General features: G+C 41.0%; 1 protein-coding gene across 4 annotated transcripts in view; it reads left to right on the top strand.

The window, feature by feature from the left end:
• Positions 1 to 20842, top strand: part of LOC107793620 (BTB/POZ domain-containing protein FBL11-like) — a 36457-nt gene extending 15615 nt beyond the window's left edge. For 3 of the 4 annotated variants that reach the window (XM_075247168.1, XM_075247171.1, XM_075247170.1), the window contains 8 exons: positions 4541 to 4686; positions 5510 to 5857; positions 7264 to 7507; positions 18105 to 18160; positions 19314 to 19394; positions 19735 to 19779; positions 19857 to 19925; positions 20240 to 20842. In XM_075247168.1, the coding sequence (XP_075103269.1) occupies positions 4541 to 4686; positions 5510 to 5857; positions 7264 to 7507; positions 18105 to 18160; positions 19314 to 19394; positions 19735 to 19779; positions 19857 to 19925; positions 20240 to 20413 (1163 nt within the window). In that variant the 3' untranslated portion in view covers positions 20414 to 20842. The remainder of the gene's footprint in view (positions 1 to 4540; positions 4687 to 5509; positions 5858 to 7263; positions 7508 to 18104; positions 18161 to 19313; positions 19395 to 19734; positions 19780 to 19856; positions 19926 to 20239) is intronic. The other variant, XM_075247169.1, reaches the window with a different exon arrangement.
• The last annotated feature ends 2914 nt before the right edge of the window (positions 20843 to 23756 follow it).

Raw genomic sequence — 23756 nt, 5'->3', positions numbered from 1 at the left:
TAACAATACCTGAGCTAGACCGGGCAACCTTAATACCCAGAAAGTAGTTCAATCTGCCTAGATCCTTAGTTTGGAAGTGCTGGAAGAGATGCTGTTTCAGGTTGGTAATACCATCCTGATCATTGCCAGTAATAACAATATCATCAACATAGACTACCAGATAAATACAGAGACTTGAAGCAGAGTGCCGATAAAACACAGAGTGATCAGCTTCACTACGAATCATGCCAAATTCCTGGATAACCGTGCTGAACTTACCAAACCAGGCTCGAGGAGACTGCTTTAGACCATAAAGTGACCGACGCAAGCGACATACAAGGCCACGAGACTCCCCCTAAGCAACAAAACCAGGTGGTTGCTCCATATAAACCTCATCCTCAAGATCACCGTGAAGAAAGACATTTTTAATATCTAGCTGATAGAGGGGCCAATGACGAACCGCAGCCATGGATAGAAAAAGGCGGACTGAAGCCACTTTAGCCACAGGAGAGAAGGTATCACTGTAATCGAGCCCAAATATCTGAGTATATCCTTTGGCAACAAGACGGGCCTTAAGTCGATCAATCTGTCCATCGGGACCAACTTTGACTGCATAAATCCAACGACAACCAACAGTAGATTTACCTGAGGGAAGAGGAACAAGCTCCCAAGTACCACTTGTATGTAAAGCAGACATCTCGTCACTCATAGCCTGGCGCCATCCTGGATGAGACAACGCTTCACCTGTAGACTTAGGGATGGAAACTGAGGACAAAGAAGATATAAAAGTATAATGGGGAGATGACAGACGATGATAGGTCAAACCGACATAATGAGGATTAGGGTTAAGTGTGGTCCTTATACCTTTCCGAAGTGCAATCGGTGTACTAGGAGCAGGGTCCGCAGCAGGAGCAGGGTTAGGTGCAGGACGAGAACCAGTTGGGCCTGATGGAGGACGCAAACGACGATGATAAGTCAAGAGTGGTGTTCCTGTGGCCGGGGAACTAGGGGGAACAACACTAGACTCCTCAACGGTTGGTATGGATGAAAACTCTGTGGTCGAAGGTGGAGGAGGAGCTATAGTAAACTCCTCAAAGGTCGGTATAGGTAAGACCTCAGATATATCATGGTGGTCAGCAGAGGTAAAGAAAGGTTTAGACTCAAAAAATGTGACGTCAGCTGACATAAGGTACCTACGAAGATCTGGAGAATAACAACGATATCCCTTCTGAACACGAGAATAACCAAGGAAGACACACTTGAGAGCACGGGGAGCTAACTTATCTTTCCCAGGGGCTAAGTTATGAACAAAACACGTGCTCCCAAAAACACGAGGTGGAAGAGAGTATAAGGGTGACTGGGGAAACAATACTGAATGCGGAATCTGATTCTTGATGGGAGATAAAGGCATCCGATTAATCAAATAACAAGCTGTGAGAACTGCATCGCCCCAAAAACGCAACGGAACACGAGATTCAATTAGAAGTGTGCGAGCAGTCTCAATAAGGTGCCTATTCTTTCTCTCAGCAACCCCATTTTGCCGAGGGGTATAAGGACAAGATGTCTGATGAATAATTCCCTGAGAAGTCATAAATTGCTGAAATTGAGAAGATAAATATTCTAAGGCATTATCACTGCGAAAAATGCGAATAGAAACACCAAATTGGTTTTTGATTTCAGCACAGAAACTCTGGAATATAGAAAATATCTCAGAACGATCTTTCATTAAGAAAAGCCAAGTACATCTTGAATAATCATCAATGAAACTGACAAAGTAACGAAATCCCAAGGATGAACTGACTCTACTAGGACCCCATATATCAGAATGAACTAAGGAGAAGACAGACTCTGCATGACTCTCAACACTACGCGAAAAGGAGGCTCGGGTATGTTTCCCAAGTTGACACGACTCACAATCTAATGTAGACAAACTAGATAAACTAGGCACCATCTTCTGAAGTTTGGATAAACTCGGATGTCCTAAACGTCTGTGGATTAGATCTGGAGGATCTGTAACTAGACATGTTGTGGAAGGACTGAGTGAGTTAAGGTAGTAAAGGCCTTCTGATTCACGTCCTGTACCAATTGTCTGTCCCGTACTGCGGTCCTGCATAATAAAAGAATCGTCAATAAAGTATATACCACAATGGAGGGCACGAGTCAAACGACTAACAGATGCAAGACTAAAAGGACAGCCAGGGACATAAAGAACGGAATCTAGGGTGATAGAAGACAACGGATTAGCTTGTCCAACTCCTTTTGCCTTAGTTTGACATCCATTGGCTAAAGTAACAGTGGGAAGAGACTGTGAATATACAATATTTGACAAAAGTGATATATTACCAGAGATGTGATCAGAAGCGCCGGAGTCCATGACCCATGGGCCAAGAGTGCTAGACTGGGAAACACAAGCAAAAGAATTACCAGAAATAGAAGTATCAGTCTGAGCAACTGAGGCTACTTGTGGAGATGTCTGCTTACTTGCTCGATACTGAAGGAGCTCATTATATTCTTCTTTAGATAAAGAAAATCCTTGGTTACCTGGAGTCTCGGTCTGAGCAATGTAAGCATTTTTGGGTGGACGACCATGTAAGGAATAACACATTTCACGAGTGTGTCCAAGTTTGTGACAATAAGAACACTTGGGTCTAGATCTTCCAAAACGACCTCCTCCTCGTCTATGCTCCATAGTTTGAGATGCCCGAACATCCATTGTCTGGGATGCAAGAACAGAGGAATCAAGTATCTGTGAGACTTGGTGCTGCAGCAAGGCGGAGTAATCGAGAGAATAATTCATCAACTGTCGGGACAGACGGACTAGCCAAAATCTGGTCGCGTACTGAATCAAGATCATTAGGAAGTCCAGCGAGGGTAAGAACGAGAAACATCTTCTGTCGCTGCTCTTGTTGTTTTTCCACACTAGCCGAAACTGGCATCAACTTCTCAAATTCCTCCATGACTGCCTGTACTTGACCCAAGTAAGTAGACATATCCAATTCCTGCTTCTTTAAGTTTGTCATCCGTGATATCACATCATAGAAGCGAGATATGTCATTAGTGTATAAGGTGCGTGCCTTTGCCCAAACCAAATAACATGTCTGGAATGGACGAAACAAGGGCATCAACTTGGAATCAATAGATCGCCACAAGATGCTACATAGCTGAGCATCGATTTTTGCCCAAAGTGCTATTGCCTTTTCATCTCCATCGCTAGACTGTTTGATTAGATGATCTTGAACACCTTGACCTCTACACCATAACTCGACAGATGAAGCCCAAGCTAAGTAGTTTGAACCTCCCATTAAAGGTTCCGAGGTAATAATAGCACTAGAATTTTCAGAACTCATGTTTCTAGACCCAAAAGCATCAAATTCCAAAGACATTGTTGCAAATTATTACCAAATAGGAGAAAGAATCAACTGTAATCCACTGAAACAGTGTATGGAAACACAGAAACAGAATACTGAAAACTGTAGGTGCCGGAATCTACTGTAGCTGTCGGAATAGTACTGTAGCTACCGGAAAAAACTCAAAGTTGTCGGAATGAAATGAAAACAGTAGGGATAGGATCGGAATTACCAGGCGACCCAAATGTTCTGAAGGAAGATTTTCAAAAAATGGCCGGAAGTGGTCGTACGCGCCGGCGCGTGAGCTCACGCGCGTGAGCTTCTGGTGGCGCGTGGAGGCGCGTGAGGCTGCTTCTGCCGGAGTTGTTCACTGGGGTTTGGTCGCAGGACAGTGACGACTCTTGTGGTAGTGTTGGATTTTGCACAACACTGACAGAAATGAAGCAGATAGAAAACAACCTTAAAAAATATTGATTTCTCTTTCCCGGAATCGCTGGAATTTATGCACAGCGATAAGTCTCTCATAATTGCTCTGATACCATGTGAGAAGGCACGGGAGAAAATATGTTATTGATATATTGAATGAATAAATAATACTACACAAGAGGTTCTTATTTATAGCTATACTATACAAGGACATACTACTCCTCTACCAATGTGGGACAATACTACACTATATACATGCTGTAAATTAACAAGAACTAAAGGTTGCATTGTAGAACTTTCGATTTGAAAATATGGTTAGCAGTTACTGCTTTGCATCTTCCAATGTGACTGTTGATAAATTTTAGTTCATTGTGGATACAAGAACTCCTTTTTCCAAAATAAAACTGCGAGCTTGAAATGCTAGTCTTTCTGAAATCACAAAAGTAAGGATTTAGTGGAGGATGCTGCATGTTTTAGTTTCCACCTGAATCTCAGTCGAAAACAGTTTACAACTCAATTAATGTATTGATAACTTAAAAAGTTTTTCTTTTTGAATGATGAGAGTTGAAACTTACATTTGAATCATTGCACCGATGACAAACAAAATTCTTGCTCAAGTGCATTCAAGAGAGCATTTTTTGACTGATGGAATCTCATGTAAGGCTCTAAATTGTAAGAGAAGGAAGCTGAAAATTATATTTGTGGACATGATTATATCTTCTTTTCCAACTTCCATGTGGTTTCTGATATCTTTGACTTCAATTTTCAAAAACATTCCTCATTTGCAGGTATCAGTGAGATTACTCTTTTGGAGCTTATCGCTCAAACACATAGAGTAAGAAGTCTTTGTTTGAGGGAAACTCAGCTTGACGACAATTCTCTCTACAAATTTTCAGGATCGTCACTCGAGATGCTTGATGTATCTGATACTAAGGTTTGTGAGTAGTCCTAGATGAACTTAAGTCTTCTTCCTCCAAGTTATTCTGGAAAAGATGTGGATTTTATTTTATCAGTGTGCTCTAGGGAATAAGCTGTTGCAAGTCCATGAGAAATACTTGTTGAATTTTGTGCTTGAAGCTTTTAGGGTGAGCTGTTGAAAGGGTGGAGGTCTTTGGTTGAATCTCACGACCTGCCATAGTGATAATAATATTTCTTTGTATTTGGCCCGTATAAAAGAATCCGGCAGGCGACAGTACATGACAGAGCTATCAAAGACATAATCAAATGAAAAAAACTTTCCCCCTTTAACAGTTTAAGCTCTTAAAAGGGTTGTTCCCACACAAATCTGTACTTATGTATTTCAGGACATTTATATATCTAGCTTACTTTTGTACGCCCTAGTGAATCTGTTGACAGAGTAGATCAGTGGACTTATTCAAACTTCACCAATCTTTTAAAGGTTTCTGGAAATTCAGATCCATGCGTTTTGAAGAAAATATTTAAAATCAGCAACCATCTAGGTACTTTATGTCACTAAACTCTCCACATCTCCATTTAAGCTCCCTCTCCACTACATGGATTACTGCCAACGACGCCAAGGCCTTTCACTTGCTTTTATTGAGTTGTAGTATCCCAGAAGGGAGCAATTTTTGGGGGCTTTGGACTCTATAGGTGGAGCCTTTGAGGTAGAATGATACTTATAGACAGATGATTTGTGTCTAGCATGAACTCGAAAAGTTCTTCCTTACACCCGGACTAAGATCAGCACAGTACGGCATGTCTGTATGACCAATATATTGTAAACTTTGGAATTTCAGGTTTCTTGCCATGCAGTGGGTCATGTTGTCCGCAGAAGTCCTCATCTTAAGTGCTTGATTGCCAGAGGCTGCAGGCATCTATTACAGGAGGAAAATAATATTCTAGAGAACTTTCCTACTTTGTCATATAACTGTCCTGTATTGTATTATGAGCTTGGAAAGTCCTGCAATTTGGAGGAAATCTCACTTGGTTGGGGATTCTCATTCTTTTCATTGGAGACCCTGCGGCCAGCAATTAAAATGTTGAAGACATTTATTGTTGGTTTAGGTGGATCTTTAGGTGAAGATGGGCTCAAGCTGGTACCCACTTTTTGTCCTTGGCTAGAGACTTTGATTCTTTATTTCCAGGTAAAGTATTTACATAAAACTTCTTGGTAGTTTTTTTCCCATCGTCTTGATCCAGTTAGTTGTGTGCATATTGAACAATGTTCAATGAGCTTATGGGTTGAGGGCCTGAACTGGTGTTCAATTATCTAAATTGTAAGGAAATATGATGACAGAACTGTATTGTCGAAAATGATAAAAGCTGTTGATCCTTGCAACTCATTTCTAGATCTTTTTCACCTTTTATTATGTTTATTCCAAGGCATGGTTCCTCATGTCCAAATACTTTCACGAACTCTTTTCATTGTTTTGAGTTCTCTTTTTGTGGTGTACCACCTTCAAGTCTCTATTTTATTTATTTATAAGGACCACCTTCAAGTCTCTTTACCATAATGACAATGGATGATGTATATTTCATGATCAATGGTTTCTTTGAGTAACATGAAGTGTGATGAAAGTTATCTTTCCCTTGGGTATTTATCCTTGAAAGTTAAGCTGAGGGGTTGCAACCTGTTTCAAGTCTGAAACTTACTTACCTGGGCTTGGAAACTAAAGGTTTCTTCTGTCACTAAATCTGTTCATCTTTACTTGAGATTTCAAAAGCTTGGAGAGACACCTTTTAATATCATTCAATAAAATGAAGGTATGACATTTGCTAATTTGTCTGTATATAATTTTTTTTGTTCTTTGAAAGTTCTATTCTAAATCTTACAATTTCATAGATTATTCGAGACTGGAAATCTGGTCCTTAAGTTAGACTTTGATAAAGCCACCACTCATATTTTCTACATAAATGATTACATTTTAAAAAAATGTTTAATATATAATTTTTCTTGAGCCGAGGGTCTTTTGGAAACAACTTCTTTACCTCCACAAGGTAGAGGCAAGGTCTGCATATACTTTACTCTCCCTAGACCCCACAATGTGGGAATACACTGGGTATGTTGTTGTTTAATAATTAATATATAATTTTAGAACTTGTGGTCAAATGTACTTAGCAAAAAACAAAAATTGTGGACAAATTTATAAAGTTTTGACATTAAAAAGCAAACCAACAAAGAAATCAGACAGAGGGAGTATACTTTTGGTAATTTTATTAAATTAACTTGCAGTAATGGGACTTATCAGGAGACAATAGTGCTGTGAGATTCTTCTCTCCAAACTTATTACTTACAAAATCTTACATACACATTTATATTTAGATCTGAGTGTACGTAGGTTTGTATGGATTGAGAGTGTCAGTTATTCATTTCATTGAGCATAGAAAAATAGGGCATCAAGTTGTTAACACAATCTACTATACCATGTTGTGCCTGGAAATCTAACTTCGGTTGCTAATGTAGTTTATCTTGTTCAAGACTTAAATGATGTGCATTTCAGACTAGTGCTTGAAATCAGTGTTGCCTACTTAGTGTTACTGATCTTAACAGGTAATATCTGATTCTGTTGTAAGAAATATCTTGGAGACCTTAAAAAACTTGCAAGTGTTAGCTCTTTGCTATTGCTTTGGTGAGATTTCCTCACTAAGCTTCCAGTTCAGTGCACCGTGTTTGAGGAAATTGAAGCTTGAAAGAGTAACAGCACAGATGACCAATGATGATTTACTTACCCTTGCTCAGAATTGCATGAACATAACTGAGCTTTCGCTGCTGGGATGCAGATGTCTCAATTCAGGTTTGCACTACTCTCAAGAACATCTTGTTTGAATTTTTATGAGGTTTGGAAAATTCTCCTCTGTCTGAGGTTCATCCAGTTGTAACAAACAAATCCATTTTTATGTTTTTCTTCTCCAGATCAATTAGACAATATCCCAAGCTAGTTAGGGTCGGCTATATGAATCCTCGCTATCAATGTTGCTCCATTTATCCCGTCAATCTAATGTCAAAACATTTAGGTTTTCTAGCACTAGAAGTGTCACGACCCCAAAATCCATTAAAGGTCATGATGGCGCCTAACACCATTGTCAGGCAAGCCAACCATAATTGATTAACTTAATTACTCATTTTAGTATTTTTGAAACCATATTTTCCTTCAATTAAATAATAAGAGATAAAATTTACAGAGTATATGGAAATGTTTCCACAACTACAATACTGAACAACCCATAAGTACCCCCAAAACCCGGTGTCACAAGTGCATGAGTATCAACGAGGAAGTAAAATAAAATACAGCATCTGTGCGGAATATAAATTGGACAGAAAAAATATAAATAACTCTGAAGGAGACTCTGATGACTGCGGATCGTAACAAAGGATGCAGCTCACCTAAATCCCCGCAATAACCGTGCCTCTGTGCTCACAAGGCCACTAGACATATATGAACCTGCACAAAAATATGCAGCAAGTGTAGTATGAGTACGTAAATCAACGCGTACCCAGTAAGTATCCCGTCTAACCTCGAAGAAGTAGTGACGAGGGGTCGACTCCGACACTTACTGTGGGCTAACGGTAAATACCGATATTATACTTAAGCATGGATTGTATGAAATAATTATAAACTCAATAACAAGAAGTGAGTGGACAATTCTTTTATTAATAGGAAATTTTTCCAAATTTATTCTCGTCATCTAACATTTTGTATCTCAGGCCAATGAAGCAATTCAATTATTATCAATTCCAAAGATTTATCATGCGCAAATCATGCCGAGGTTGTACGGCCCGATCCAACATAAATATTTAAACTGTGCATTACTGAAGGTCGAACGGCGCGAACCATTGATGCATCTATCTGCTACCGAGGTGTTCGGCCCACTCCACAAAAGAGAAAATACATTTGAAACAACCAATTCAAGATTTATTTAAGGGGGCAATTATTCAAGGAAATACCAATTCTCATTGAGGGTCAAGAAAATGAAGTTTAACCTTTTACAGTTCCTTTACCAAGTTTCAATATGATTCAAGCAATTAAATTAACAAGTAGGTTGCAAACATCGCAAATATAACATGATTTGGGTCCTAGACTACCCGGACATAAGCATAATAGTAGCTACGCACGGACTCTCGTCACCTCGTGTGTACGTAGCCCCCACAAATAGAAGCACACATTAAATCGATTCACCTATGGGGTTAATTTCCTCTTACAAGGTTAGAAAAGAGACTTGCCTTGCTCCGAAATTCCATAACCGGCTCCAAAGCCTTTCCAACAACTCAAACCGATGCCCATCGCTCCAAAACTAGTCAATAAATATGCAAATCCATAAATATATACTCTAATACTTATTACAATCCAATTTACAACAAATTTCCAACTCCGCTCGAAAAGTCTATAAAATCACCCTCGGGCCCACGTGCCCGGATTTCGAAAATTTTCGAAGATAAACACTACCCATAGCTTTATGAACTCAAATATATAATTTATTCTCAATTTCATGCTCAAATTCGTGGTCAAAATCCAAAAATACCAATTTCTAGGTTTTTCTTCAAAATCTCAAATTTCTACAAATTTCTATGAATTTACAAGCCTAAGTTGGTATATTTAACTCATAAGTAGTAGAAATCACTTACCTCATTATTGATAGTGAAAATGGTGCTCCAAAATCGCTCCAAGGTCGGCTCTCAGGGAGGAAATGAAATGAAAATGGCCAAACCTCGTTTTATTAAAAAATCTCACTGCCCAGCCACGATTTCCGCTTCTGCGGTCCAATAGCCGCTCCTGCGGCTCCGCACCTGCGGAAATTCCTTCGCAGGTGCGATTCAAGCTCAGCCCAACAGCCCCCCACATCTGCGCCCTATGCAGCGCATCTGCGCTTTCGCTTTCACGATCCTCTAGCGCATCTGCGCGCGCGCACCTGCGCGTTTGTGCCCGCTTCTGCGGCCCCAGGCCTTTTGGCCAACCTCCGCTTCTGCGCTTGCCTTGCCGCTTCTGCGGCCCTTTTTCCGCAGGTGCGATTCCACCAGCAACCAGAAAATCCCAGCATTCCCTTAGTCCAAAAATCGATCCGTTAAGCATCCGAAATTCACCCGGGACCCCAACCAAGCATACCAACAAGTCCCAAAACATCATACGAACTTAGTCAAACCTTTAAATCACATCAAACAACGCCAAAACACGAATCACCCTCCAATTCAAACTTAATGAACTTTGAAACTTCAAACTTTTACAATCGATGTCGAAACCTACCAAATCTCGTCCGATTGACCTCAAATTTTGCACACAAGTCACATTTGACATTACGGACCTACTTCAACTTCCGAAATCGAAACCCGACCCGATATCAAAAAGTCCACTCCCGGTCAAACTTTTCAAAGACCTTCACATTCCCAATTTTCGCCAAATGACCCCAAAATGACCTACGGACCTCCAAATCCACTTCCGGACGTGCTCCTTAGGCCAGAGTCATCATACGGAGCTATTCCCAGACTCGGAATCCCAAACGGACATTGATAACATTGAGATGCACTTCAACCCAAATTTATGAAATTCTTCCAAATGCCAACTTTCCACAATAGGCGTCGAAACGCTCCCGGGTCATCCAAAACCCGATCCGGACATACGCCCAAGTCCAAAATCATCATACGAACCTGTTGGAACCTTCAAATCCCGATTTCGAGATCGTTTACTCAAAAATCAACCCTTAGCCAACTCTTCCAACTTAAAGCTTCTGGAATTAGAATTTTCTCTCCAAATCAACTCCAACTTCCCGAATTTCAATTCCGACCACACGTACAAGTCATAATACTCGAAGTGAAGCTTCTAATGTCCTCAAACCGCCGAATGACGCACTAGAGCTCAAAACGACCGGTCGGGTCGTTACAAGAAATTCTCTGCATTTTTACAGGCATACGAATCTCTAACAACACTAAAAGACTCCTAACAAACATTGGACCCAAAGTAAGTGTACCAACTTGATTAAGCCTTACTCTGAAGTCCAAACTAGTTTGTATTGCTTACGTGGGTCCTTTTCGTCCATTGTGCCTTTATTTTCACTAAGTCTACCTAGATTCGAGAAGATTGTAGGTCTTTTGAAACAACTTTCTTCCATTTGATTTTAGGTGTACCTCATCCCTTTTAACTGCAATCCTGTCTTATCTCACCTCAACTTCATTTTTTTATGTTGGCTAATCATGCGGTGCATATAATCTATCTTCTGCTTATCCTAACTAAATCCTCACTCTCTAGAAAGTATCTCCAATTTTCAACTTTGTTGACATCGTCTCTAATTTCGCCGATTAACACAATATTGTTTGCAAGTAGCATACATCATAGGGACTGATCTTGTATATTGTTAGTGCATTCATACTTGGGGTAAACAACGGGCTAAATGCAAATAAATGGTGTAAGCCTATGGTTAGGGGAAACTCGTTGTTTCTCCTATCACTGTTCAAAGAACAGTTTTTCTATTAAACATATCACTGTATGATCTTTTAAATGGCCAAGCCTCTTCCATCTCTTCTTCTTCCTAAATTTCCACCACACCCATCAAGAGCCAAGCTCCCCGCGACCAAATCCCAGTAAACTTATCCGGCAACTGAACTTTCACACGCCCCCACGCGCCTCCAACGCGCCTGACTTTCCGGCGAGTCTCAGCCACGTGCCGGCGCGTGTGGCCTTTTCAGGCGACTTTTCAATTTTTTTCCTTGCAGACAGCCTCTTCGCGAGGCACTTCCGAGCCATCCCGTGCCAGTTTCACCAAATTTCGACGACTTTTTCTTTTTCCGGCCTTTAAACCCCAGTTCTTTTTCTCTTTCAGACAGCAGTACGAGGAAACATTCCTCCCTTCTGTCTCCACCCACTGTGAATATTGTTATTCCAACAATTGAGGTTTTTCCGGCCAGCTTTTCCGGGACAGCCGCATTTAGAATATGATGGATTGTACAGAGAGAAGCTCTTTTCTCTCTCTAGAATCCAGAAAACTGAAAAACAATTCGTTTATGAAAGCTGTCTCTTGGCCATCCCTAGAACTTGGGGGAAGATGCCATCGAAAGCTCGACGTAGGACAGGAGCCACACTTCACGCTGTCCGAGGAGCACACTCTCAGACGCAAGGGTTTCTTGGAATCTAGTCTCATTGGGTCTTTCTCCAAATGGGTTGGTTCTCCGGAGACTGTCAGAAACTGGGCAACAGAGGCATGGAACGTCAAGGATGGGCTGAAAATATCGCAATTGGGGGACACTCAATATCTCTTTCGTTTTGTTGACAAGTCTCAAGCTTCGGAAATTCTTGTCAGAGGAAACAGGTGGTTCGATGGGAACTTTTTAAATCCAGACAGATGGGTGGAGCATGATGGGTGTCTTGACCCTCGCTTCACTGGCGAAACTTTGGTGGTCAACATGGTGGGTCTCCCGGTGCATCTTTGGTGTCTTGACCTATTCAAGAAGATAGGGGAAATCTGTGGGGGTTTTATTGATGTCACTTGCAGTTTACACGATCTCTCGCGAGTGAGGATTGTGGTGAGGAAAGGGGGCAGAATCCCTGTCTCCACTGTGGTGGAAGATGGCTACTTGAGTTATAGGGTTTGGCTGAGCCCTGAATTTCGCCCTATCTTTATGCCTGTGATAGTGACGGAAGAAAAGAAAAGGTCAAACAGAAGAGAAGGGAGGGGAAATCAGTCTCTGAGGGGAGGGGAGGGTTCACCGGATCACTGGATTAAGCCGAAATCAGACGTTAGATCGAGAAGAGACGGGAGGTTTGAAATTGGGGGAGGAAGACAAAATTATAACAGGAGAAGACGTGAATGAGTCAGTGATGCGGGCTGGAAAGGCAAAATAGGACGGTCCTCTTCTACTTATCATAGGGCCGGACATGTTTTCAGCAAGTATAGGCCTGGGCCTCTTCACATGGGCCCAGCAACTTTCCCTAATTCCATTAGAATTGATCCTAAGGGGCCCAGCTTATCTCAAGCTGCGCATGATAAGGCTCCTAAGCATATGGGAACAGTGGTTCCTCCTTCCTCTGGCCATGGTGCTTCACACAGTGACACTCCTTCACCGAGCTCTAGTGACATGTGCCCCTCTACGATGGCCACCGCTGTAGGGGCAGAACCGGCAAAGGATGGTGCTGTTAATCCACGGCCCCCCACCTCTGTTGGGCCCGGTTCCATCAACCACTCAACTGCCCCTGGGCTCAGTTGTGCTGAGGACACACTCAAAGTTTCTTCTCTTTCTGGGGAGATTGGTGAGCATGTCAAAATTGATGCTAGTGTCGGACCAGTATCTTCAGTTAATATGCCACCAAGGGTTCCACGCTCTCTTCCGCCATGCTACCCTACTGATGGTTCTGGACATTCCTATAGCAGCGGGGTGTTATTTTCAGAGGTTGTTGACCCCTAAGGAAATGGTGAGACCCTTTCGAAGGTTAAAACTCCTAGTGCTAGCAATGTTATGGTCTTGTATTCCTCTGGTAGAAGCAAGGAAAGGGCACATACAGAAGAAGCCTGCCCAATTTCGTCAAGGACCGGAGGAGGGGATATGTCTTTTTGGATGGAGGACAAACTCTTAAACTTTGGGAAGTTTCTAGGTGTATCTGTTGCAGGGAAGGAAGATAGGGTGTTAGAACTGTTGAGGGAGATTGAGCAACAATCTCTTTACGATGGTGCAGGGAGGGAGTTGGGTAAAGGTGTTAAGCAAAATAACTTAGGGGATGTAGTGGTGTATCAGAGAAGGGGGCGAGTGTGTGACAAAGAGAAATGGACCTCGGCTAAGGGAGGTGGGGAAATGGGGGTTATTGTCGCTTATGGAAGTTAAGATCCTTTCATGGAATGTGAGGGGGATGAATGACCCAAACAAAAGGGCCATCATCAAAGTGGGAGTTAGGGAGTGGGGTGCCAACCTAGTTTGTTTTCAGGAGACCAAAATGGAAGTTTTGTCGGATGCGATCGTGAGAAGTGTCTGGGGAGGTAGTTGGGTGAAATATGACTGGGTCCCAGCAGCGGGAAGTGCGGGGGGCATCCTACTTATGTGGGATGATAGAAGCTTGGAGGTAAAGGAGATTAGGAAGGGAGTTTTCTCTTTGGCAGCTCTCGTCAAAGATAGAGTGAGTGGGGTGGAGTGGGGATTTGGGGGAGTGTATGGGCCGGTAGGGGAAGGGTCCAAGGTGTCTTTCTGGGAGGAACTGGCCAATATTATGGGGGAATGGGACATTCCATGGGTTCTAGGGGGAGACTTTAACACTATTAGATTCCCGGAGGAGAGATTAGGGTGTAGTGTGTTTTCGAGGGCCATGGAGGAGTTTTCTGACTTCATCAATGATCACATTCTCATTGACCTTCCTCTGTCGGGGGAAAGGTTTACTTGGGCCAGGGCGGAGGATTCCAACTCAAGGTCTAGAATTGATAGATTCCTGACATCTCCCTCATGGGATGAGCTGGTGCCGAATGCGCTGCAGATTCCTTTACTTAGGTTGACTTCAGATCATTTGCCTATTTTGCTAGATGGATGCAGAGGGAGAGGGGTGCGTGCTCCCTTCCGATTCGAAAACATGTGGTTGAAGGTTCCAGGTTTCGGTGACAAGGTAAAAGAATGGTGGACAAGCTATGGGGTATTAGGGACACCTTCATACAGGCTTTCGAAGAAACTCAAATTGCTCAAGGGAGATATTATTAGGTGGAATAAGAAGGTTTTTGGGAGGGTAGAGGTTAAAATGAGGGAGCTTATGCATGAATTGGGGGATTTAGAAAGAGGGGAAGGGGCGGGGGAGTTAGACGAATCTGAGAAAGAGCGATTGGGGGAGGTTAAGAGGGAAATAGTCGAGTTAGCAATAGCTCAGGAGACTAGTTGGCGGAGGGCGCTCTGGCTAAAGGAGGGGGATTCGAATACCAAGTTTTTTCATAGGGTGGCGGTCGCAAATCGAAGGAGAAACTTCATAGAGTCCTTAGTTGTGGATGGGGTGAGGATTGAGGGAGAGGAGGAAGTAAAAGGGGCGATAGTGGGGTTTTATGAGAACTTATATAAAGAAGAAGTTAGTTGGAGGCCGACTTTGGGGGGAATAGAGTTCAACCATATAGGGGAGGGAGACAACGAGTGGCTAGAAAGGGTTTTCGAGGAGAAAGAGGTGCACGAGGCTGTGTCGTCTTGTGCTGGTGATAAGGCCCCCGGGCCTGATGGTTTCTCCTTGGCTTTCTTTCAGCTCTTTTGAGGCACCATCAAGGGAGAGTTGATGGAAGCCATTGAATACTTCCATGCTAATGGTGTTTTCGAGAGAAGTATCAACGCTTCCTTTATTACTATTGTGCCTAAGAAAGAAGGTGCATCTTGTATCAGAGACTACAGTCCTATTAGTCTCGTGGGGAGCATTTACAAGATTATTTCTAAAGTGCTTTCCAACAGACTTAAGAAGGTTCTTGACATGACTGTTTCGTCCTCCCAGAATGCGTTTGTGGAAGGTAGGTAGATCCTGGATGCTGCCTTGGTGGCAAATGAACTTGTAGACTCCAGAAGGAAAAATAGAGAACCCGGCTTACTATGCAAGTTAGATCTTGAGAAAGCTTTCGACCATGTCAATTGGGAGTTCCTGGACTTCATTATGATGCGGATGGGGTTTGGGGAAAGATGGAGGGGATGGATAAAGTTCTGCATTTTCTCAGTCAGATTCTCTGTCCTGGTTAATGGTAGCCCGTGTGGATTCTTTGGCAGCTCCAGGGGTCTCAGGCAAGGTGACCCCCTATCCCCCATGTTATTCATTCTAGTGATGGATGCTCTGAGCAAAATGATGGATCGTGCAGCGGGCGGAGGCTTCTTGACAGGATTCTCAGCTCCGATTGGGGTGCTCAGTGCCCGAAGAGTCTCACATTTGCTTTTTGCGGATGACACACTGTTTTTTTGTGATGCCGATATGGATCAGTTGACCTACCTGAAGCAGGTCCTGCAGTGGTTTCAGTTAGTATCAGGACTCAAAATCAACATCGGCAAGTGTGAGATTTTCCCGGTAGGTGAGGTTACTAATTTTGATGCCTTGTCTGGTGTTCTCAGATGCAAGGTGGGCTCCCTTCCCACTACTTACCTGGGCCTCCCTTTGGGCGCTTCATATAAGGACACTACGGTTTGGAATCCAGTGATCGAGCGGGTTGAAAAAAGATTAGCAGGGTGGCAGAAACGGTATTTGTCAAAAGGAGGTAAGGAAGTGCTTATCAAAAGCACTTTATCGAGTATGCCAACCTATTACTTATCCCTGTTGCAAGCACCGGTGAGCATCACAGAAAAACTGGAGCGACTCCAAAGGAACTTTCTATGGGATGCGGCGGATGGAACTAGAAAGTTTCATCTAGTGAATTGGCAAACAGTCACTTCCCCAAAGAAGTGGGGTGGACTTGGAGTTAAAGATCTTAGGGTATTTAACAGAGCTTTAATGGGAAAGTGGCTGTGGAGATTCGGGGTAGAAGAGCATGCTCTATGGAGGGAGGTCATAGTAGAAAAGTATGATTCAACGGGAGGGGTTGGAGGACCAAGGCGATCACAACACCTTTCGGGTGTGGCATGTGGAGGAGTATCATGAAGAATTGGGAAGCATTCAGTGGCAACGTCACTTACAGGGTGGGAGATGGAAGGAGAATCAGCTTTTGGAATCATAGGTAGGGTCTCCTTCCCCTACGTCTTCAAAGTTTCAAACCAGAAGGAACTGATGGTTCAACAGATTCGCAACAGATTCGCAAGGAGCATGAAGGGAGGGTAGTATGGGACCTCTCATTCAGGAGGAACATGCAAGATTGGGAGATTGCGGAGCTTCAAGTTTTGTTGGCACTGCTATACGGGCAAGACATGCTCCAGCCATCCTGCGACTCTTGGAGATGGGGCTTGCGTGGCGATGGTTTGTTCACCGTAAAGTCCTTTTACCAAAGTATGTTGGTGAAGAGGAGACCACTTTTCCATACTCCTCGATCTGGATTCCTAGGGCGCCCACGAAGGTGTGCTTTTTTGCATGGCTAGCGGCAAGGGGAGTGATCTTAGCTGCTGAAAATCTCCGAAAGAGGAGAATTACACTTGTTAGTTGGTGCTACATGTGTAAAAGCTCAGGAGAAGAAGTTGATCACCTTATGTTGCATTGCCCTGCGTCCTCAGCTTTGTGGAGGGCAATCCTGAATCTCTTTGGTGTCCAATGGGTGATGCCAAGCACTGTAAAGGAAATGTTATATAGCTGGGGCGGTTTTCGTAGAAGAAGAAAGCAAAAGGCGTGGAAATTCGCTCCGTTAGCTCTCATGTGGGTAGTATGGGGGGGGGGGGAGAGAAATAGGAGAGCTTTTGAGGACATTGAGTCTCCTTTTTCACATCTTAAGAATAGTCTTTTATCTTTGATCGCTTTTTGGTGCACTCACTTAGCCCCTACTTGTATAGAAAATTGGGCGTCTTTTGTAGAGAATCATGTTCTGATGTAAATTCTCTACGTCTTTGGTATACTTTGTGTACACGGGAGTTCTCTCCCTTTTGATTAATACAATTTACCTTATCAAAAAAAAGAAAAAGATATAACGATGAAGTGACTATTGTTTGAATTCCTTGTGCTTCAGAGGTTTTGACCAAGGAAAACATTGTGGAACAAGAGATGGTAACTCAAGTGAAAAGCATCTCCACCTCCAACTTTAAGGTTGTGGGTTCGAGTCACTAAGGGAGCAAATTACCATATAAAAAAAAGTTTACTAGTAATCCAAAAAAAGAAAGGAAAGTAATTCCTTTTCCTAAGTACTCAATTCTAAGGATTCTAAACCTTTCCAAAATTTACAAGGAAAGGGCTCTTGTTATATTAACAATTTCCTAATTCTTAACGCTAGTGATGGCTTCTTCATTCTTATTCTTTATATATTTAATATGGATTCAGTTCTTCTCCAATATCCACCAAAGAACATTTCTTTGTCATTTTATGATGTGCTTGCTCTAGATCAATAAATATAATGCGTGAATCTTCCTTCTTCTCCCTATTAATTTCCATCAATGTTTTTAGCAAGAACATAAACTATATTATAGATCTACCAAGCATAAAACAAAATTGGTTCTTAGTCACTCTTCTAGTGTTCCTAAGCTTACCCTCTATCCTTCTTTCACAAAGTTTTAAAGTATGATTAATAAGTTTAATGCCTTGGAGCAACGGTAAGGTTGTCTCTGTGTGACTTATAGGTCACGTGTTCGAGCCGTGGAAGCACCACTGATGCTAGCATCAGGGTAGGCTGCCTCACACCCCCTTGGGGAGCGGCCCTTCCCCGGATCCTATGTGAATGCGGGATGCTTCGTGCACTAGGCTGCCCATTTTTTTAATGCCATGATTGCTTGCGCAACTTTGAAGATTCCTGTTGTTCTCAAATACGATGAAAATCCTGGTTTTATGACCTTATAATGTTTCTTTGCAGAGTCGCAAGATACTATTTCAAATGGTTGGCCAGGGTTGATCTCCCTTCACTTAGAGGTTTGCCATTGCTATTGTCACTCCACTTGTTGTATACCTGCTTTTCATGTTTCTTTTTGAAATTTCTAATTCTTCAAGCTGAAGAAAGAATAATCTTTTGTTTAAATTTGCCTAGGTGATAGGATTCTTAAATGGCAATTGGGAGGAGAAAATTACTAGCATGTTAGGTGTATTCTTTTAGGCCTTTAAATATTTCTTCACATGCAATTGTTGCAACTTAAGTTTCGCGACCTGTTAACAACATTTCTAACAAAAGAAAAAAGGTTATATTCAGAAGAGATGCATATACGGTAGGAATCTGAAGATTCCGTGGGTGAAAAGCAGAGAGAAGCATTAATCAATGGATGCAGACCTCCTATTAAGCCATGTATCCATTGTCAAGTACATAATTCGGTATCAACTGTAGTACTACAAGAGAATTACCAGAGATCAGAATCTCTACGAAGTTGGATGCTTAACAATGCAAGTGTCTCATACAATCCCTGGTATAAGAATTAAGATGCTCCTAAGTAAAATTGCTGCAAAATCAAGAAAAAAGATAAAATAGAGAGCTCAAGCACTTTGATCAATGTGTGCACAGAGGTTTAGCTGGCTGGCAATCCACTACTTAGAAATAGTATCAAACTCCCAACGAGAAGTGTAATTTACCTGAGATCACGAAATCTTAAATTAGTTGGCACAGACAGACCTAAACCATCTTAAGTCCTAAACTGCAGCCTGACAATTTAAGATCAACTGTTTCCGGATCTAGGCTTCTAAAGTCGGAACATAATGTCCTATATCAGTTACGGAGGTCTGATGCATAAGAAGCATTTATTTAATGAGTTTGATTTCATTCATAATTTGTTTTTTCTGAAGCATTTAGTTAATGAGTTCGATTTCATGTCACATTTTGTTTTTTCCTGTTAGTTATTTTGAAACTCCTGTGATAGAATATATAGCTAGTTTCATTATCAGACTTCCTAGATATAGATTAGATTCCCGACCCAAAAAGTTTTCAAACTTCAGTCTTTTCAAGTGTTCTTTGTAACTTGTTGCATCACTAGTATCTTTGAGCCAAACAGTTTGGTACTTATTTTGTTTATTTCCTCAGGAAATGTAATTTAGTTGCCTCTGTTCTCTCACAATTTCATTTGGTCTAATCTTTGTTTAGGACTGTGGTGAAGTAACTGCCAAAGGGGTCACTTCGCTTATGAATTGTCAAGCACTTGAAGATCTTTTACTACGTCATAATGTAAGTCTTCAACTATTGAATGTCCTGCACTTCTGTAGATCAAATAAAAATCAAATGGGGGAGCATCAATAATACTGGATAATAAATTCCAAAGCGCACATTTTTTTTTGATAAGGTAAATTGTATTAATCATTTTTGTTCTATGCATGAGGACTTCTAGGAAGTCTGAGTGAATCTAATCCCACTATTTGACACTGTACAAACTTAGGGATGTTTTAGGGTGGCTGAAATGATATGGTCGCCATGATTTTACTATTATGTGAGACACCTATATGCTCTCGTTGAAGAGGTTCTTACATAAATGTTGCTACTGAACTGAAGTTCAACTTTTGAATGATAGGGCCTTGGAATAGACAGAAATTTTATTATCTGTGCCGCTTCAAGGGTAAGCATAGATAATGTGTTTTTCTCTTCAAAGACATGAACCTTAAGTTGTCGTAATAATATTTCTTATGCAATTAGATGCCACTGCTTCGGAAGGTAGCACTTGATGTTTGCGATGCAAAGGATGGTGACTTTGATCTTCCAGATGTAAGAATTCTGACTGTTACGCTCTTATATTGCTCTAATATACATATTCAGACCCCTTTCTTTCTCAAAAGTTATTTTTTCATTGTTAATATCTTTTGCAGCCGCAATAGTTGTATTACTCTAGCTTCTTGCATATCTATGAGTAAAGTGGTTCAAATGAATCTTCTTTTTAGTGTCTAGAATAGTGCTTGGTGTCATTATAGTTTTTCTATCACCTCATATTCTAGTATTGCTTCACAAATATGATTGCAAGAGTCCTAAGTAATCTGGACAGCCACTATAATCTCGTCCTGATATTTGTATTTTTGGTTCAGTTTACTGACAGGCGCTTCTTAAGCATTGTGAAAATAGCAAGATGCAATTTAAAAAGGCGCACTTTATATTCCATTGAATCGGGGCCTTGCACAACTCCAGTGCATGCAGAAACTTTGATATTGACATGGGACAGTGAGAAACTCTCGAGAACTGTTGTCAAGGAAAGATTATAGCAATTATGGTGAGAAATGCTAATGTGGCGACTTGAACGTATGCACATTTACTGGAATGAAGCTTTGGTAGCAAAGCGGTCAAGTCATATTGCTGGGCTCGTGGAGTCTCTGCATGAAAATATTAGGAGTTTGAACTCCTAATACAAAGAGCTCTAATGCAATACTTGGTATTCTTGGTCTGTTGCAACCTTTTTTATTAAGTTTTAAAGGTGCCTCAGTTTGGTTTAACACAAAATAGGGAAGCACATTTGCACTTGTGAAACCAGCATATTAGATTATTTCTGCAACCAGTCTTGCCTTAATTTCTTGGGTGGGGTGATGCAACATTCCTCAAATCTATAAAAATTTCAAGACACGCTCAATATAGAATTTAATTTTTTTAATCTTGCCTTAGTGCATAACAAATTATACTTCTATTACGGATTTAAACCCTTATTATTGACTTTTGCGTTACTTCTCTATTTATAAATAATGTGATATACTACAATAACAACAACAACAAAAACAACGACCCACTAAAATTCTACTAGGGTTGTCTGGAGAGGGTAGTGTGTACGCAGATTTTATCCCTACCCTGAGGACAAATAATGTGATATACAAGTAGGGGAATATTAATAATTTTAATATTACTAATTATTAAAAGTAAGTATCATTAATTATTAGTTAAGCCAAAATAAAAACAAAAAAAAGGGAGGGGGGGACACAAGCCTAAAGCCCATAAAGGGCTGTTGGAAGGCAAAAGAATTAAGAAGCCTTATACGAAAAACAGAACTAGCGTTTTGTTTACTCACGAAACAGAGGCAGCCTTGCTGCTTACTCACGCAGGTAACAAAAAGTTCTGGGTTTCTTTACAAATCACTAGTTCTTGAACTCAGGTATATAAAAATTTTTATTGTCAATTATCCTACAATAGTAATAGGTAAGAATTGAATTGTTAATTCCCGTCTTTCTCTATATCAACAGTAAGTTCTATGTTTAGGTGTGAAACTTTGAAATTAATTAAAATGCATCGGCTATTGTAGAATCGATTGTTTGACGGGTATAAATTGGATAGCGGCCTACGTATTGGTTCGAAGAGTTTTGAGGTGAGTTGATATAACCCTTTACTAAAGTGGTTTAACTCACAAAAACACGCATACAAGGTGTTTGAGGAATTGCTTAAAATAGTTAATATGTACTTAATTGGAGCGAGTGAGTACCTAGTTACTTAGAATTGTTCTAGCTAAAGTTTAGATGATTTATTATGATATATGTGCATAAATTTTCAGATTTTTGTGTTATTCTTATATGCTATTTTCATGTTGAAAATTCATAAAGAAGCAAGAATCTTTAGAAATACTTTTGAATGTTTATTTCATGCTTTTGCCATGTTTTACATTTAAGGATACCGGTATGAGTATGTATAGGTTGTTCCAAAAAAGATTTAGACTTGAATGGTCAAGAAAGTTGAGAAGTTGATTTAGATCCTAGCGATGTCACACAAAATAATTTATTATTAAAGTATTTTTGGGTGTATCCTCTATTCTGAAAAGGGGTCATCGTCTAGGCCGAGGGTCTTGATCAAGGCGTTGACTTCCTGAAACTACCTGTGCCAAAGTAGGGAGAAAACGAGTTGAGGGTCTCGTTCCTGACAATTTATCTAGCCAGTCTAAGGTATGATACATGAGCGCTGAGAACCATGAATCGAGTGGTGGCACCTCGTGGATTGGGCCTATTCGATCAGGTTAGGATCGAACCATGCCGATTACATAGTGACAAAGATAGAAATAAGTGAGGATAGTTGGAACTTCCGAAGCATAAAGTGAAGTATTTTTTTTAGATAAGAAAGAAAAAGAAAAGAATTTCTTTTAGAATATTCTTAAATTGTTGTTATGCTATTATTTTAGAATTGTTCGTAGAAGCTTTATGTTTTTCATGCATTTAGAATCTTTGCTTGTAATGTATATTTTATTAAAGTTTCGTCCCCTGTCGTTGAGACACGCCGAGTACAATGGATGGTACTGATGTTCTCTTTTGGAAACCTGTGTTGGTCTACGGTACAACGTAGGAACCAGTTTTGTAGGCGAGCAGACTATAGGTTAGGACTTCCCTCACTTCTAGTGTTATTGGTGAGCTCCGCTTTTGTTCGTAGAGTATTCCTTTGAGTCATTATTATTTAACTATTTCTTTGTTTACTAGGAGAACTGGCCAGTAAATCTCATACATGAGCAGTGCGTCAGTTTATCAATAGAAGCTTCATAGACATAGTCAGTGGGTTAAGATTCAGGTAATTTTGATAATAACTTTGTAGTATTTCAGTAGAGACTATGAATAAAGTATTGGAGCTGGTTTATTTTAGATATTCAAATTAATAAAAAGTATTTGATTAAAGTATTTCCTTATTGCATATAAATTTTGAAGTTATAATAGTTTTGATAGGCACAAATGGTTTGCTCGGTCAAATTTAGCGATCGGGTGCCGGTTACGGCTTGTTCAGAAAATGTGCCATGACAAACTTGGTATCAGAGCATTAGGTTTATGGAGTCCTAGGGGTTTATGAAGTCGTATCAGTAGAGTCTTATTTATGGATATGAAGTACACCATACTTATAAATAGGAGGCTACAAGCATTTAGGAAGAGCCTCATTTTTTTTTTATACTTTAGATCGTTCAATAGAACCTACCTCTAAGAAATTATTTAATGTATTCGTTTCTCCAAAACTCGCATAAATGGCTCGTACTCGCAACTCTGATACTGATACTCAGGATGCTACTCAATAAACTATTGCTACTATTGTGGCTCAAAGTAGAACTAAGAAGTCTTCAACTCAGAAAAGAAAGGGTAATTCCACAAAGGGGGTTCAGGTATCCCGGGTTGAACATGAAGAAGGAGTGGAGCATGATGAGTAAGTACCTCAGGATCCAGTGCCAACCCCAACGGCAGTTCCGGCTCAAACAACTACATCTCCAGAGGTGGGTCAGATGTTTAATGCTGTCAACGGTGCTATGGAGATGTTTAAAGCCTTCATGCTAACCAGAACGAGAGAACAATTGAGATACAACCTCAATCAAATAGACAGAACAATTCTGAGTCCTCAACAGTGAATGAATTTGATGATGAAGCTGTGGAGCCTCCATTGTTCCGTGGTACTATAGTTGATGAAGATCCAATGTTGTGTCTAGAGGGTGTCAAGAAAGCCTTACGAGCGATGGAGACATTTGATGATGAAGCTGTGGAGCTGGCTGCCTACCAGCTTAGAGATGTGGCTGGCGCTTGGTTTGAGATGTGGGAAAAGGAAAGAGATGAAGATGATGGTCCGCCTACTTGGGAAGAATTTGAAGAGGCCTTCATGGCTAATTTTATA

Source organism: Nicotiana tabacum, chromosome 24, assembly GCF_000715075.1.
Source record: "Nicotiana tabacum cultivar K326 chromosome 24, ASM71507v2, whole genome shotgun sequence".
Taxonomy (NCBI): domain Eukaryota; kingdom Viridiplantae; phylum Streptophyta; class Magnoliopsida; order Solanales; family Solanaceae; genus Nicotiana; species Nicotiana tabacum.
This window is presented reverse-complemented; position numbering and strand designations above follow the sequence as displayed.